The 17,926-nt window shown below is 39.9% G+C and overlaps 1 protein-coding gene across 4 annotated transcripts in view; it reads left to right on the top strand.

Moving 5' to 3' along the window:
* Positions 1–1,186: 1,186 nt before the first annotated feature.
* Positions 1,187–17,926, top strand: part of ATAD1 (ATPase family AAA domain containing 1) — a 46,528-nt gene continuing 29,788 nt past the window's right edge. For 2 of the 4 annotated variants that reach the window (XM_032883026.1, XM_032883024.1), the window contains exons 1-2: positions 1,187–1,296; positions 4,678–4,849. In XM_032883026.1, coding sequence (XP_032738917.1) covers positions 4,688–4,849 — 162 coding nt within the window. In that variant the 5' untranslated portion in view covers positions 1,187–1,296; positions 4,678–4,687. Of the gene's footprint in view, positions 1,297–2,326; positions 2,405–4,677; positions 4,850–17,926 lie in introns of those variants that run through there. The other 2 variants (XM_032883025.1, XM_032883027.1) reach the window with 2 other exon arrangements.

Here is a 17,926-nt window from a genome sequence, read left to right as displayed (position 1 = left end):
CTTAAAGAGAACTGGTATTAAATTACTATCTCAAAGAGAAAGTGTAAAGGGTAGGGTCTGAATCAAATTTGGTTCCAGTGACATTTGCCACTTGGTTACACGAACTTAGGAAAGTTTCTCTCCCTAAGCCTCAAAAATCTGCTTGTCTAGAAAAACAGAAACTCATGACTACTAAAGAGGACTGCTTTTTGGAGGAATTTAGGTTATGGATGTGAAGCACACAGAAGCAGATCGCGGGACCACCTGGCAGGGATTCAATAAACTGTAGCGATTAACCTTACTACGGCACCACAAGGTTGTAAAAGGGGTAGCATACATTAACTCCTACAATCAGGCTTTGAAATCAAAGACGATGTCTAAAGCAGAAAGGCACAAACTGCCTTCCCGAGGAGAGTAGTCTTGCCGCCTCTACCTGAAGGAAGCGATGCTTCTTCTATCTGGAAACAGTTGGCTAATATCATCTCGTCCCCTGGCAGTCTGTGTGTTCAAGAGGCGCTGGGCTTTCAGGTTTGCTCCCTTGGGACCTCTTGGGTCACGTCTCTCATTGTGGAAAGGGGAAGGTGTAGAAGAAAAAGGGAAGTCACTGAAATGCAAATCCTCCCACCAGATAACCTATTCCGTCCCGACTGCCGGTCCTGCTTGGGTGGGCTGCAAAGTCGTTTCGTACGGCTTTCAAGCGCCATCCCCAGGTGTTTGTCAGCGCGGAGACGGGGGAGGAGGGTGAGCTCACCCTAGAAACTGAAAGGCAGATGGTGAGGGACGGCGGGTGGCCATGCGCGTCAGCAGTGGCTAAAGGACAGACAGAAGAGCAGCCTATTGGTGTGCACGCGGGGTGAGGGGCGGGGGGCGGGCGGAAGGCTCCAGGAGGAGTCAGGGGAGAACTCTGCGGGGACGCACAGCATTTCTTCACAGTCTGGAGCAGGCTCCCCGATTTGTCAGTGTCGCGCCCGGAGCCCGCGATCTCGGCAGGGGATTCCTGTTATCGATTAGCGCCTTCCCCTATCCCAGCCCAGTAGCTAAACTCAGAACCTCGGCGAGTGCGGCAAGCGGACGCACCTGCTTCGCGGAAAGCCTCAAACCCCTACCGCCCCGCGCCCGCTCCCTCGCCCCTGCCCCCGCCCCCGCCTGGTCTGAAACCCGGAAGCGCGCCCCCTCCTCGCCGACGGCTGTGGTCGGCGCATGCTCCGTGCGAGGGGACGGGGCTGGGCTCCCGCCGGAAGCACTCTCTCCCAGCCGGCCTTTCCTTCCCGTGTGAGGCTGGCTGAGGGCTCCTGCCGCTTCAGTGTCCGCCCCAGGGTGAGTAGCGGGGTTCTCCCGGGCCTCGTGGGGCGGGCGCGGGAACTCGCTGAGCTCCCTTGGGGACCGGCTGGGATCTGGGAGGCCGCGCGAGGAAGGTCACGGTGCCTTCCTCCCACGCCCGTCGTCCGTGCGGCGCCCGCACTCCCGCCGGCTTCCCGCAGCCCTTGGTATCCCGCAGATTAACCTCCAAGGGCGTCCCGGGCCTCGCCTTGGCTTCCGGCCCGTCCTAGGCCCTTAGGTCTTCGTTAGCGTCTTCTCCTCCCCACACCCCCCACGGCTTAGGCCATTTGCGAGGGACTCTCGGTAGACAGTCGGGTCGCCGCGGGGGCCTGGGGCGCCCCGGACGACCTCAGCAGCACCGGGGGTCCGAGGCGGAGGCGGCCGGATGGAGCCGGTTGTGACTGTCGCACAGGCACTGCCACCCCCTAGTGCAGAGGCGGAGGCGGTTCTTCGGGCCCGGGCATTCGCAGAGGATGGTGCTGTTAATAATAACCTGTCCTTTATGGGAAGGTTGGCAGTCATTGTGACAGGCTGTTTTCCTAGGGCGTTGTTGTCCTCGAGCCTGGGACTTTGGGGTTGAGAAAAACTTCCCTACAACCTTGCAGTGAATTCGGACAGAAACACCATACTCTCGGTCCCTAACCGAGATCCGTAGATTGCTCACGGACGAGGGATACGATTTCTAAAGTTTTCTGCCCTGAGACGGAGAGAACTCTCTTAAATGAAACTGTCTGGTGTCTTGTTTGCCTGACATATAACTGTGCATTGCAGGGTTTTGCCCTGTTCCTTAGTTGTACATAACAGCGTCCGTCTGTCTACATACTTGTGTATTTTGTTGATTTTTAATGTTTGCTTATACAAGACTGAAATACATTCCCTACTGTCGGGTGCACACGCAGCTTTTGTTGTGTATTCTGTTGCAGTGCTGCTTGCTTACATTGCAGGTAGATCCATGTCCTTTGAATGATAGATGACTGGACAATAAAGTATATACGGTTACAACCCACAAGGAGGACTTTCGGTTTCATTTGAGGATTTTAAAGTCATTGTGAAAGACGGACTGCTGGTTTAAGCGATGCCGTAGGTCTAGAGTACTCTCCTGCAGGTACTAATTTAAATATAGGAAAATGTATAGGTAAGAGGTTTGATGTCTTGAAATTTTTTATAGGATTAAAAACTCTCATTGCCTCGACGACTGGGATGTACTGAAACTTGCCCTAGTTGTTCATGTAGTTCCGTGAATATCCAGTAGGTGGCGGTTCTATCACTACTAACAAAACTTTGAAATAAATGAGAACGTTTTACTCGAATATCACGAGTTTTCACAAATTAAGTGAATAAAACCTTGATTTTGCCTATTGGTTTATCTCCATCTGTGAATCATATCCCCGCGTAATGATATCACATCTTCCAACTGCATTTTCAAATTTACCTTGTTGGAATTAAGGATAGAGAAGTCATTTTTTTACTTCTAAGAAGTGGACTATTGTTAACTTATCTTTAGGAATCCATGCTGATGGATGAAAGCACACTTGGATTTGTTGCATGAGGAGAGACTTTAATTAGATGGCTTTTCCTCCCTAGCTCCATTTCTAAAGATATAATTAATATAATAACTGGATTGTGTGTTCCTTGAGGACAGTAATTTTATCTTAGCCCTTATTGTATACCCAGTATATAGTAGGCATTATAAATACATGTTCAATAGGTGCTTAATGGTGTGAATTAAGTCACTTAACGTCCCTAGCTCAAAGGTTCTGTATCTGAAATGAAGGCTTTCAATTATTTTGTTGTTAAGTTTAAGTTAAATAACGTACTATTGTGAAGTAAATGGGCCCTAGTAAGGGAGAAACGTAGAATTTTGGGGGGGGGGAATCGTTCAAAGTCTGGCGGCATTTTTGTTGGAATAATTGAGTGGGAAGTGTTTCTGCAGTTGCAGTTTATCTGTTGAACAGATAATTACTGAATGGTGTCTCCTGTATGTGACAGAAAGATGAAGAAGGAAGGTAAAGTTGGTTTTTGAAGTTTGGATAGAATTTGACTAATCCTAGATGAAGGGAGAGAAATGTCCTATCCAGGGTACCAGGCAAATACGGTGGAGGGAAAATACACATGGCCTTTTTAGACACCAGCCACTCCAGCTATTGAAGGTTCTTGTTGAGAAGTGGTGAGAAGTAAAATGCTTAAACGTTAATCTTTGAGGCTAGGTTAGGGTAGTCTTGAACACTTGGCAGTCTTGTAAAGGGAAAGCTTTGAAGTCTTTTTATCAGAGAGAAGTATAGACGCTTGAATGGAAGGAGGGAGGGATCTAAGAGGAATTTAAAAATTCTTGGAACTATTCCAGAGGGTGGGAGGTGAAGACGATTTTTAACTGAATAGTGGTACTGACAAAGGAAACTAATTTTGGTGGAGGAAGGACCATAGATAGGAATCTATGCAGTTCCTAATTTTTACCCATTACTGAGCCATCTGCAAATTCTGGTTTACTCCTTTTCACATGAGTGCAGAATATATTCTCTCTCTTTCTCACATAGCATAGCACTCAGCTTGGTCCTGTACCATGAGAGAAAAATAGCATTATTAGAATTTGAGATCCTGTCTTCCAAAATGTGACAGTCCCGTCGTCCATAACAACCTTATTGTTTTGGGTAGTTATTGCCTTATTGACAGGGGTGTCCGTGCCTTCTGCCAGTCTGTATGTGATCGAGGTAGCTGCTCAGAAATACAGGTAAGAGTAGGCACGCTGCCTCCTTTTTTCTGTCTTCGGTGACTACTGTATTCTTGTGGTTTAAAAATGTTTGAAGATTCTAGTGCTTCACATTTAGCCGGGTGGTTGAAAACAATAGGATGGCTCAAAACATTTCATGTCACTTATTAATAGAGAAAATGGCATATTTAAATTTAAGCAGGCCTCGAAAACCTGAAATGTAAGCCTGAGGAAAAAGCGAGTCTGTTCAGTTTCAGTTTCACTCAAAAATTGTTGTTGTACATTGTACTTAGGGGAAATTCCTACCGTCACATTAGTAAAGTATTTCATTGTCTGGCTGCCTTTCTTCAGTTGGGTTAGTATTTTGGTCAGCATATCTCTAGGTTTTCTGAAATAGTTATTTAAGAAGTGTTAAAAGAGTAAGTACCATAAGATGTTGACTGCATTGTTGTAGAATTATTGTTACTTAAATTATATGAGCTTTAAGGAAAATTCATTAAAAAGTCTAATAAACCTCAGTTTTTGGTATGTTCATTTTTCCTTAAAACACTTAGGCAGGTAATGTTGAATTTGACTAGAAGTTAGTTTTTATTGCTAAGTTTAAGCTACTTATCAGTCTCCCAATTGTACTGAATCTAGTTATTTAGTGACATTTCTGTTTGTTTTTTAAGGTTAATCAAGATGGTACATGCTGAAGCCTTTTCTCGTCCCTTGAGTCGGAATGAAGTTGTTGGTTTAATTTTCCGTTTGACAATATTTGGTGCAGTAACATACTTTACAATCAAATGGATGGTAGATGCAATTGACCCAACCAGAAAGCAAAAAGTAGAAGCTCAGAAACAGGTATGGCTGCAACGTTTGAGGATCACTTTTTCTTGGAGCTAGCTGGTATTTTTCTGTAAAACCAAGGATATGGTAGAATTATAAATTAATGAGAAGTTCTCTAAGACCCAGGTGAAAATGTGTTTGAATGTCCTGTTTAATTTTATTATTCCTAAAAAAAATATTTGTTTTTCAAATCCTTTCTAACTGTGTAATTTATTAGGATAAAAAGGGGTGAGAATAAAGATAATCCAGTGTTTTGTTGTGAACATCTTCATTAGAATTTTTTTGTCAGCTAATGAATGAAGGAATCTAGGTAAAAGTTTTCAACAGACTAAACAAAACAATTTATCTTTAGTAATGGTATGCATTTTGGTTTGCACGACATTTTAAGTGTGGGTAGTACTAATCAGCTGTCTTATACTTGCAAACGCACTAATTTCTAATTAAATTACTAAATGTTATTACTATAAGTAGGTTTATTTTTGGTTTTTGGTGTTTTGTTTTTTTTTCAGTAACTGCCTCTTGTAGTCATTTTCTATGACATATCTGTTTGGTTTCTGTTCTTTCTCAAAAACGTAAAAGACTTAAAGAAGCCTCTCAAGTTTCTCTTGCTATTTGAGGGCAAGATGTTCATATTCATTAATTTTTAGATTTGTTCTGTGTGTTGTGACTGTGATGCATTCAGTAAATAAACATTTACTGAGCTCCTAGCAAATTCTTGGTGCCAAGGATAAAAGACAGATAAATCTTGTTCTTTCAAATACTATAGGCTAGTGTGGCAGACCAGGATGTCAGTAAGTGACTGCTTTAGGGCGCTATGCATAGCTCTTAAATCAGTGAAAATCACAGTTTTGTGAATACTACTTACTGTTCATATCCAAAATGCAATTTGAACAGTTGTGAGTTTGTTCCCTGAATTTGATTATAAAGTAGGTGACTCGGGGTCTAGATTATGTCATATCTGTCAATTTATAACTCTGAGAGGTCTGACCAGTGCAGTGTGTGTATGTTTTAATTAAGTATATCCATGTGTCAGCTGAAGTGCAGCTTTCCCTGCCACCCACATGATGCAAGTCAGTTTGAGTCTGAGGTCAGGGTACTGGTAAGTCATACCATTTTCAAAAATTTCAAAAGCAAAGATGTGACTATTAAAACAGAGAGTTTTGTTTATTTTCTTGGCTTCTAAGAGCTCCTGGAACAAACCTATGGAAGATGTAGAAAGCCAGACAAAGGTATTAAATAATACATGAATGGATTGTTACCTTTAAGCCTTTATTAATAACCGTGTGCGTAGTATTATAAATATCAGTACACAAAGTGTTAGACTGTATGTCTGTCCTCATAGTGTCCATGGTGGGATTAAAAAGACATGTCCATGATAATATTACAGTAGCATATTCTGATTGCCTAATGAGTAGACAAAAACTATATGGCATTTAGAGGAAAGAGCAGTCACTAATGATTAAGGTAGTTGAGTTTGGCCACTGGAATAGGCAAGGACAATTTGGAGTAGAAAGGAGATCTTGATGGTTGTAGGAATAGCAAGACCTGTTGCAGGAACAGTAAATAGACTGGTCAGATTGGAATAGAGTGTTTAAGCAACTAGCTAGTAGACCTTAGAGGGAGAGGTAAGGGAATAAAGTGTAAAGTCGGGGGAAAAGACCTCTACTTTTCCTTACCCTGTTCTTTTTGGTGGGTGGACAGAGGCTGATAAAAATTCCACAGCATTTTGTAAGTCCTTATTAACCAAGAACGAGGCATGTTGTTTGCTTGGTCAGGGGCTCTAGCTTCTCTGACAGCCTTCCTCTGTCCCTTCCCTACCTCCCTGGCCAGCTACTGAAATACCCTATTGACCAGCTGAAGTCCTCTAGATAGGCAGTGGTAAACTACTAAACTGTCAAAGTACCTATTAAAGATTTTTGAGTAGGTGAGTGATAGGCAAAGGCGTGTTTTAAGGATAATTAACGTGACAGTATTATATAGCAGGAACTGGGGTTAAGGAGACTAGAAGCAAGATCTGTTGCATAGACTTAACCAGACTGCAGTAGGCCTAGCAAAGACGTAGAATAAGGGGGTGACAAAAGGAATGGAATGGGTGAAATAGACCAATAAAAATGGATGCTGGCAGGACTTGGTGATGATATGGGAAAAGAAAAAGGACATCTTAACAAATGAATCCAGGATTTGTTTGGAGTCCTCGAAGACTCATCGTATTTTTCATAGAGGTTTAGAAACTGATAGATGGGCAAGTTTATGGGAAGATGATATTTGATGTGGGCATATTGAGTTTGTGTTGGGGATAGGCATCTAGGGGTAAATGTTTATCCAGCAGTTAATCGTAGGTCTAAATCTCAGAGAAAAGGTCAGTCCACAGAGGTTCCTCATCAGATGCTCAGAAGTAATTGGGCTTATTAGAGAAGTGAACTCAGCTGGGATGCAGTAGGCCCCGGGATTATTCTTAGGTAGATCCGGATCATTTGTGGGGTTTGCCTCACCTCCTCCTACCACCATCAGGATTTATACATTCAAATATTTGTTGAGTGTAATTGTGAAGAGGATAAATGCTGATAACTGTGTTGGGAGTGAGGAGGTCTCTAAAGGAGGTGCCAAACACCATAAATAGTCGGCTAAAGACTAAGCTTTCATTTAGGGAATGGAAGGATGAAGTGAAGCCAGTGGAGAATGAACAGGTCGGTTAGGGTAACTAACTGATCTTCCTGCTAAAAACAACTAAATGATCTAGATAAAATATTTTTTTAAGTCTTCTTAAAGGTATTCATGAGCTGGCAAGAAAGTAAGAAATTCAGATTAAAAAAACTGAAGGCAAAGATTGGAAAAGATAACATGAGCTTGATGGCCACCTTTCACACTGGGGGGAATTTGCCGAAGTGGCTGAATTTGAACTTAAGTTTTTATGGCCCAGAGGAGCTCAGGATACAAAGCACAGGACCATTCCAAGGTAGGGTGTCTCATAGACAATATTCCCATACATCTTTGACTCCAAAAGACTGTACCCTCTTTGGGTAATTCATCTAAAGATAAAGATGTAAGAATGGTTTGAAAAGAGAAATTTTAAGCGGTATACTACTAGTTGAAGTGACACATATGAAGTATAGACACAGGAAGGTTGAAAGTGAAAATATGGAAAATGCCTATACCATACAGATAGAAAATAAATTTCAAGGCAAAAACACTGTTAGATCTAGTAAATAAGGTTCATTACAGAGTGATTAAAGATTCAGTTCACCAAGAGATACAACATTTCTATATTTGTGTACATCATTAATATAGCCTCAAAATATATAAGGCAAAAAACTGGTAAAACTGTAGAGAGAAATAACATATCCGTCATCTTGGTGGGAGGTTTTTAACGTTGCTTTCAGTAATTGGTAGAGTTAACAAGAGTTCAGTGTAGTTAACATATAGTGTTATATTAGCTTCAGGTGTAAAATAATAGTGATTCAGCAATTCTGTACATTACTCAGTGCTCGGCTTGGCAAGTGTGCTCTTAATCCCACCATTCCCCGCCATCCACCCACCTCTACTCTGGTAACCAGTTTTTTCTCTAGTTTTTGAATTGGATTATTTTCAGGGGGGTGGTGTTGAGTTGTACAAATTCTTTATATAATTTGGATACTAACCTTTTAGTGGATATGTAATTTGCAAATATCTTCTTATTCAGTAGATTATCTTTTAGTTTTGTTGATTACTTCCTTTTTTGCTGTCCAGAAGCTTATTTTGATGTAGCCAAATGAAACTGTTTTTTTTAATGGTAAAGATATAGCAGATTTACATAAGTAACAGCATTATCTAGTGGCCACATATAGTATATTGTGCGTCAAAAAATGCTGGGTATGTATCTTGGGGTGCCTGGGTGGCTTAGTTGCTGGGCGTCTGCCTTTGGCTTGGGTCCTGATCCCCAGGTTCTGGGATGGAGTCGCACATCAGGCTCCCTGCTCCACGGGGAGCCTGCTTCTCCCTCTCCCACTCCTCCTGCTTGTGTTCCCCCTCTCGCTGTGTTTCTCTCTTATAAATAAATTAATTTTTTTTTAAATGCAGGGTAAGTATCTAAAAAGCACCAAAAGATTTGCGAAATTTAATTAGATACTAAGTTGTAAAGCACATGTCAAGTTTCATAGCACACGTAGCAAGTTCATTACATTCCCCAGCTCCTGTGCAGAACAGTAAGGTCATTAAATATGCAGTAAGGGGGCTCCTGGGTGGCTCAGTGGGTTAAGCCGCTGCCTTCGGCTCAGGTCATGATCTCAGGGTCCTGGGATCGAGTCCCGCATCGGGCTCTCTGCTCAGCAGGGAGCCTGCTTCCCTCTCTCTCTCTCTCTGCCTGCCTCTGTCTACTTGTGATCTCTCTCTGTCAAATCAATAAATAAAATCTTAAAAGCAGTAAGTTCAGAGAGTAAGAAACATCTCTAAAGAACTTTTAGGTAGAAGAAAACATAGTAGAAATTAGAAAATATTTATGATGAGGGTGCTTGGGTGGCTCAGTTTGTTAAGCGTCTGCCTTCGGCTCAGGGCATGATCTCTGGGTCCTGGGATCAAGTCCCACATCAGGCTCCCTGCTCAATGGATCTGCTTCTCCCTCTGCCTGCCACTCCTCCTGCTCATGCATGTGTGTGCATGTTCTCTCTCACTTTCAAATAAAACAATAAAATACTTAAAAAAAAGAAATATCTAATTAAACTTAATGTATTATTGTTTAGAGAGAAATTTATAGTCTCGTTTGTTAGAAAAGGTAGAAAATTAATAAAGTAAATATCAAACTTAAGCTCAAGAAAAGATTTTTAACATAGACCCATGGATAATAAAAGAATAGAAATAATAGGAAGGAAAATTAATAGAAAATAGACTATACAATAAAGAGTGAATAAAAATATAGAAAATGAATAGACAGTAGAGAAAGCCAGTGAAACCAAAAAGTTGGTTATTTGAATATACAGAAATATTTGACAGTTCTGTAAAACCTGTAAAGAAAGAAATAAAGCCACCGATTAATATTACTGGGAATGATAGAGGAGGCATAATGATGATGCTATAGACATTAAAATAAGGAAAATTAATAACTGCCAATAAATTTAAAAACCTTAGATGATACAGATAGACTCTTAGAAAAATATAAATTGCCATAACTGACTTAAGAAGTAGACATGAATATTTAGTCCCATACCAATGAAATAAGTTAATATTGGATATATATTTTGATAAAGAATACCCAGGCCCATAGAATTTTACTGGCAAATTCGAGCAACATATAAGGAACAAATTAATAATAACAATTTTATACAAACTCTAAAAGAGGAAACAGTCACCAAATCTTTTTATGAGGGTAGCTTAATATTCCTAAAACTTGCAGTGGGCTGTACGTTATCTCAATTAAATGAATAGAAAAATCCTAAAATACTAGCAAGTTGAATTCAGCAGTTCATAAAAAAAGTTAACATATTATTACCAGTGGGATTTATTCCAGGAGCTTAAGGCTGGCTTCAGTTGAGGAAAAAATATATTTATAATGTTCTATAATAACAGATTAAAGGATAAAACTATAATTATCTCAATAAATGCAGAAAAAGCCTTTGTTAAAATTAAAATATTCATTCTTTTTAGAAAAGCTCTTAGTGAAGTAGGAATAGAAAATAATGTCTTTACGTCCAGATGGCCAACAGAGACATGAAAAAGTGCTCCACATTACTTGGCATCAGGGAAATACAAATCAAAACCACAATGAGATACCACCTCATACCAATCAGAATGGCTAAAATTAACAAGTCAGGAAATGACAGGTGTTGGAGAGGATGTGAAGAAAGGGGAACCCTCCTACGCTCTTGGTGGGAATGCAAGCTGGTGCAACCACTCTGGAAAACAGTATGGAGGTTCCTCAAAAAGTTGAAAATAGAGCTACCCTATGACCCAGCAATTGCAGTGCTGGGTATTTACCCTAAAGATACAAATGTAGTGATCCAAAGGGGCACATGCACCCGAATGTTTATAGCAGCAATGTCCATAATAGCCAAACTATGGAAAGAACCTAGATGTCCATCAACAGATGAATGGTTAAAGAAGAGGTGGTATATATATACAATGGAACACTATGCAGCCATCAAGAGAAATGAAATCTTGCCATTTGCAACAACATGGATGAAACCAGAGGGTATTAATCGGAGTGAGTTAAGTCAATCGGAGAAAGAATTATCATATGATCTCCCTGATATGAGGAATTTGAGAGGCAACGTGGTGGGTTTGGGGAGTAGGGAAGGAAAAAATGAAACAAGATGGGATCTGGAGGGAGACAAACCATAAGAGACTCTTAATCTCACAAAACAAACTGCGGATTGCGGGGGGGGGGGGGGGGGGGGGGGGGGAGGGGGGGGATGGAGAGGGTGGCTGGATCATGGACATGGGGAGGGTATGTGCTATGGTGAGAGCTGTGAAGTAGGTAAGCCTAATGATTCACAGACTGTACCCCTGGGGCAAATAATACATTATATGTTAATAATTTTTTTTTAAAAAGAAGATAATGTCTTTAGCCTGATAAAATAAATTTATTGTAGGAAACATACTTCATGGTAAAAAACTTAAAGCATTTCCTTTATGATTAGGAGCAAGTCAAGGGAGCCTCTTGTCATCGCTTCTGTTCAGCATTTTACTGTTAATGTTGCATAAATCAAGAAAGATAAGAGGTAGAAGGATTGGAAAAGAAACAGTCATTATACACAGATAATATGATAATCTACATAGGAAGCAAAGTCTATAGCTGATATGTTGGGGTTAATAAGGTTAAGTTTAAGGGCTGTTGGATATAAAATCAGTGTACAGAAATCAGCTGTTTCTGCATACCCGTCACACTTTGAAACGGCAACTTTAAATAAAGGTACTATTTACAGTAGTATCAAACATATACAGTCACTGACAAACACAAGTTGTACAACACATTTTTAATGAAAATTATGAAACTATTGAAGCTATTCTTAAATTCAATGCCAATAAAAAATATTGACAGGCTTTTTTATTTTTTTCCCTAAAATTTTTATGGGTGAATTTAAATTTATGTGTAGGCAGGATACTCTTGAAAAACAAGACATTAAAAAAAAGGAAAAAAAAAGACGTATATTGGGGAGGGAGTATGTGCCTTAATTTATATCAAAATGTATCGTAAAGCTATAGTTAACTAAAACAGTATGCTATTGGCACAGGGATGGATTGGCAAATTTAGCAGGATAGATTGCAGAAACAGACTTAGGCATACTTTGGAAACTTGATGTATGACAGAATTGGCTCTGCTTTTTTTGATTATTGGAGAAAGGATGGACTTTTCAATAAATGATAATTGGACAGCTGGTTCTGTGTGAGAGGGAATAAATTTTTTTTTTTTAAAGATTTTATTTATTTATTCGTCAGAGAGAGAGAGGGAGAGAGAGTGAGCACAGGCAGACAGAATGGCAGGCAGAGGCAGAGGGAGAAGCAGGCTCCCTGATGAGCAAGGAGCCCGATGTGGGACTCGATCCCAGGACGCTGGGATCATGACCTGAGCCGAAGGCAGCTGCTTAACCAACTGAGCCACCCAGGCGTCCCGAGAGGGAATAAATTTTGATTTTTACTTGATACCATTTACAGTAATCTCTTCCTTGGATTAACAGCTTGAATTTATTCATATAACTATTTACTGAGAACGTGTTTTGTGGTTCTTTTTACCTCATCTGTATATTTTAAAGATAACCTTTTTAAAAAATCTACCCAATTATTAATAAAAGCACCCAAAAAAAGGCCAGAAGAATAGGAAAAAAAAAAAAAAAACAATAAGGTATTGGTACTAGTCTTCCCCACCTGAACACGCGTGAAGTATACAAAACACTGCAGGCTATAGTAGTTATTCATTGTGGCAGTAAATTTCAACTGGAAGGCCTACATTCTGAAATAAGAATTAGGGGAAATTGGTGGGTGTTGAATATAATTTTTAAAAGCCCCTCTTCAACTCTTAATGTCACAAAACAAACTGAGCATGGCGGGGGGAAGGGGAATAGGAATAGGGTGGCGGGGTTATGGACATTGGGGAGGGTATGTGCTATGGTGAGTGCTGTGACGTGTTTAAACCTGGGATTCACAGACCTGTACCCCTGGGGCTAATAATACATTATATATTTATAAAAAAATAAAAATAAAATTTTAAAAAAAGCCCCTATTCACTTTTCTCTCCCACTGTCTGGAAAATCATTTGTGTCAAGTCGTCAAAACCAAAGGAAGAGAAGGTTGCAAAAGAGAATTAGTTGTAGAGATTTTTTTTTAAGTTTGTTTTTTTTTTTTTTTTTTTTTTTTTTTTAAGTAATTTCTACACCCAACATGGGCCTTAAACTTACAACCCCAAGATCAAGAGTTGCATGCTCTACCAACTGAGCCAGCCAGGGGCCCCAAGAGAATCAGTTGTAAATGCTGTGTTATAAAACGATCCAGGAGAAAAGGAGGACATAAAGAATTCAATCAAAGAAAGTGATCCGTAAATTTAGCAAAATCAGAGCATTTCCATTCACTGGGGACAGCAAATACAATATGAATTTTAAAAGGTGGTTATTCCAGAATTTGCTGGCAGAAAGTTTGAAGATGAAAAGGAAAAAGACTAGTGGAAAAGGAGGAGATAGAGAGTTGCTGCCAAAGAGGATGGAGGTAGGTCCCAGAGGGGTTGGGATTAGTAGTTTAAGAACATTTTTAAGGTTAGGGCGCCTGGGTGGCTCAGTTGGTTAAGCAGCTGCCTTCGGCTCATCCTGGAGTCCCCGGATCGAGTCCCGCCTCGGGCTCCTTGCTCGGCGGGGAGTCTGCTCCTCCTGCTGACCTCTCTACTCTCATGCTCTCTCTCTCTCTCAAATAAATAAATAATCTTAAAAAAAATAAACATTTTAAGGTTAATAGTTAATTTACTCTCAGTGAAGTGGGAAGATGTTATAACTGAGTGGGAAGGAGAAATGGAGGTTTAGGACCTGCTGAGGTAAGTATGTGATCAGGGTTTAATGAGATAAATCATTGTGGATTATGAACATTAGGGCATAGTTGAAGGAAGCATGATGGTATTGGGAATTTAGTTGTTTTGTTTTTATTAACTTCTCCAAACATTTCTCCGTATCTTGGTAGCAGATAAACTGAATGGTGGTGCAGAGTCAGCATTGAGGATAAGGCTGACTGGTACAAGTCCCTTAGAACCTTAGGGTTCTAGGATTCAACAGAAGACATTGTTGAAATGATGAGCTGTGGTCCAGGCCATTTAGGATGTCAGATATTGCCAGATGGGGGATAATTAAGTGGGAGTATAGAAGGGAATTAAAGAATTAAGGGTATACATTGAGGGTAAAGATCATGTGTGAATATAGGTGAGGAGGAAACTATGACTTCCATGGTCACAAAGGCAGAACACTGAATATAGAAGCTGAGATAACGTTTTGAGGCTACCAATAATCAGCGGACCTCGTGTGAATTTAAAGGCAGTGCAGTGGTCAGATGAAAGAAAGGTAAACAATGATGTCCCTGTATTCAAATCAGGAACAGTAACCTAGAAGTAGTCTTAATGTTTGAATTAGAATATTTGTAAAGAGTTTCTAGCCTGAAGTCCGGAAAACTTACCAGCTTGGTAAAATGTAGGCTGTCGGTCAGGAGAGAGGAGATGGTTTCTGCAGGGTGTTACACAGGGATGGGGATTTTCTGGGCATCCAGTGCTGCTTGGGTCGTATTTAGATGTAGTAGAAGAGTTCTGATGGGTATGTCTGATGAAAGGGTGGGTTGGGTTCATTGGGCTAGAGAAAAATGGAGTGTCTAGGTAGGCTCTCTGAAGAGCTTTCAAGCACAGGATGAATAAGTTAATGCTTGACCTGTTCTGAGTATATTTGGGTTAGCATACTAATTAGACCTAGAGTATTTCTGAGATTTTAGTTTAATTGTCAAAGGCCAGCAAAGATGACTACTGAGAATTCTTCCTACCTATGAAGGTCATATACTGTGACCTTAGTGAAGTTAATGTCATATTTTTAGTCCTGTCATGACACTTTAGTCTTCAAATCTTTCAGTTATTTTGAGAGAAGTAAATTAGCCGAAGTATTTTATGAAGAAATACACACTGAGACCTTTCAAAAAAAATCACGAACTGTCAGCTGCCAAGTATTTTTGAGAGAGGCCGGCGCTGAATGCCAGTTACGCTGGAATGAGCTAACGTTTGCTGACCCCAGGAAGCCCTTGTGACCTATATTACGGATCAGGTGGCTTTCGCAACTACGGTTCACTGGCACTGAATCTTAGAGGCCTGAAAAGCTGAAGTCACTTGAGATAGGAAGTCAGTAAGGAATACACAGTTAGTGTTGCCTGGTTGGCCACGGAATAAGTAGAAGTGATGGGGAAAGAGGAGCACGCAGAGAGGGAAACTGGAGGAGAGAAAACTGTGTGCAGCATTGTGCTGTATGCCCAGGGGCAGTGGAAGGGCACGGTAGTAGAAAGCCACGGGATCCTGTAGCTTCCAGAATACACCCAGTAAAACCAGAAGAGATACGTGTGCACTGAAAGGGGAGATGACTTGGGTCCTCTTGAAAAGGGTGTTTTCAAGAATTTTAATATAAGTTTATTAGAGATTATATCAAATATGTAGAGCTAATTGCTCAAATTCTTTTGGTGTTTCCTATTTCAGTGTATTTTTGAGCTTTGTAGCCACGATTTCCTCTGTCTATACTTAGCGTCTGTTAGCTATGACGTCTGGAAAAACAAAAACAAAAACAAAAGCCTTAAGTTTAATTATAGTTCACCTCTGGTTTTTCACCCTTAACTTCTTAATGCTATCTCTAACTTTCTAAAATTCTTCTTCCAAAATAATAACAAATTTTATGACTCTTTCAAAAATTGAACAAAATGTTTCTTTTTTGTTACTCCTTTTCTCGCATCTCCTCTTTTCCCATTTTAGGCAAAAATACTAGTTCATTCTTTCCTACCCTACGTCTTAATCTTGTTACAAATACTTTACGTGGGAAAAAAATGAAATAGCGTGGAAGGATAAAAAATACAATGAAACAGTTAAAAAAATGAGTGTACAGTAAAAAGTAAGTTTCCCTCCTACCTCTGACCCCCTGCCCCCTGCCCAGCCCACCATTTTTCCTCCACAGAGTAACAACTACTTGGAGAGACTCACTTTAAAAACCAAACAAAAGTTGGCTAACTGGAAAATATAATTGTCATTGAGTTGTAAATGATAAAGCAGTGCATGAATGTAAGCTGTTTTTAGAGTGTATAATCATAATTTTGTTCTTGGTAAAACATTTTAGAAATAGAAGCTCACTCAGTTAAAGCTGTCAAAGCTAGAAACAGTTGGATAACTTCTGGAACAGTTTGGAATTGTTATGATGTGTTTTGGGGTCCTTTCTTTTTATTTGTTTGTTAACCATGTTCTCTCCCAAATGAGGATTGGTGTTTCAGCAGAACATGAGCTCTGGAATTAGATCAGGGTTTGAACTCTGGAAATGCCAATTTCTAGCTCATAATCTTGGCAGCTCTCTTAATTTCTTCGACCCTTAGGTTTCTCACCTAGAAATAAGCATAGTAATAGCTACTTCTCAGGATGATTTTAAGGGCTGATTGTTTAAAAAAAAAAAAAAAAAAAAAAGGAAAAATAAAAAGAAAATGAGTTTTGCCCAGTAAGCATTAATTTCTTTTTGCTGTCAATGTTGTTAATGCAACTTGAAGGTATTGTTAAATGGGACTGCTTTTGTGGGGAAAAGATTTTAGGTAAATTTTACCAAAGCATTTTCTAGCTCTATACTTGTTTAGGAAATCCCAGATATAAATAAAGGTTGTTACTATTTAAAGCAAGAGGCAGTTGTGGCCTAGAGTAAAATTTTAAGAGTAAATAGCTAATGGGGGAAAAAAGCAGGGTTTCTTAACTAAGCAATGCTGACATTTGGGGCCAGATATTGGGGAGGGGCAGGCTGTTCTTTGCCTTTAAGAACGCTTAGCAGCATCCTTGTCTCTTCTGACTAGATACCAGTCGCACCCTGTCCCCCCAGGTTGTGATGGCCAAAAGTATGTCCCCTGAGGGGCAGAATCACCCCTGGCTGAAAATCAGTGTTTACTGCATTGCCTAGAAAGAACACATGTGGGATGGCTTCACATTTATAGAAGCAGAATGAAAAAGAAGAGTAATTGATGCTATTACAGATTCTAAAATAGGATACCTTTCATAGCTAATGCATGAAAGATTTTAAGTCCGCGAAAGAGAAGATATATATTCATAAGGAAGAGATTCAAGAACCTTGGAAAGGCTACTTTATCCATTGCTTTAGTAATTTTTACAGGGGAGAGCTAAAGAGGAAAAACTGTGTGGTTCATAGCACTTTGGAAAAAATGCTACGTTAGAAGCATATGATTTATCCTAATTTACTCACATTTATCCTAATCTTCCAACGAATCTCTGACTATACTGCTGTGTAATATGAATTTCATCTGAAGCAGGAATACCCCCTGATAAGAACAAAATCTTACAGAATCAAAGTAGTTTAGGGGGTGCCTGGTTGGCTCAGTTGGTGGAGTATGCACCTCTTGATCTCAGGGTCGTGAGTTCAAGCCCCACATTGGGCATGGGGCCTACTTTAAAAATACATAAAATAAACAAAGGATATGATATGATTTTTTTAAAAGTATTTTAGGAAAATGGAACAACAAAAATTTCAGTCTTTATTTGTAAATATGCTCACTTAATTGAAATTTGAGTGTGTTTCCTAGAGATTTTTGAAGACTCCTTAGTGGTCACAAACTCCTATCTTATAATTGGGGACAGTAAGGTCATGTGGGTTAGAGGATGGTCTCCGGAGCTGGGTCGCCTGCATGTGTATTGTACCTACCTCATAAGCTTGCTCGGGGGATTCAGTGAGTTAATCTATTTTCAGTATTTTGGCATAATACTCGGCATGCTCAGTAAATGTTTATAACCATTTATTAAAAATTTTAATCAAAAGCTTTAATGTGTTGGTAAAGCTCAGAGGTTTAAAGCTAGTTTTGCCCAGCTCTAAAAATATATGTAAGTATATTTCTAATTTAGTAGTATTTTTACTATCTCTGGTTGCCTAG

Source organism: Lontra canadensis, unplaced genomic scaffold, assembly GCF_010015895.1.
Source record: "Lontra canadensis isolate GAN:19392208 unplaced genomic scaffold, GSC_riverotter_1.0 scaffold85, whole genome shotgun sequence".
Taxonomy (NCBI): domain Eukaryota; kingdom Metazoa; phylum Chordata; class Mammalia; order Carnivora; family Mustelidae; genus Lontra; species Lontra canadensis.
Note: the sequence above shows the minus strand (reverse complement) of the source record. Positions and strands in the feature narration are given on the sequence as shown.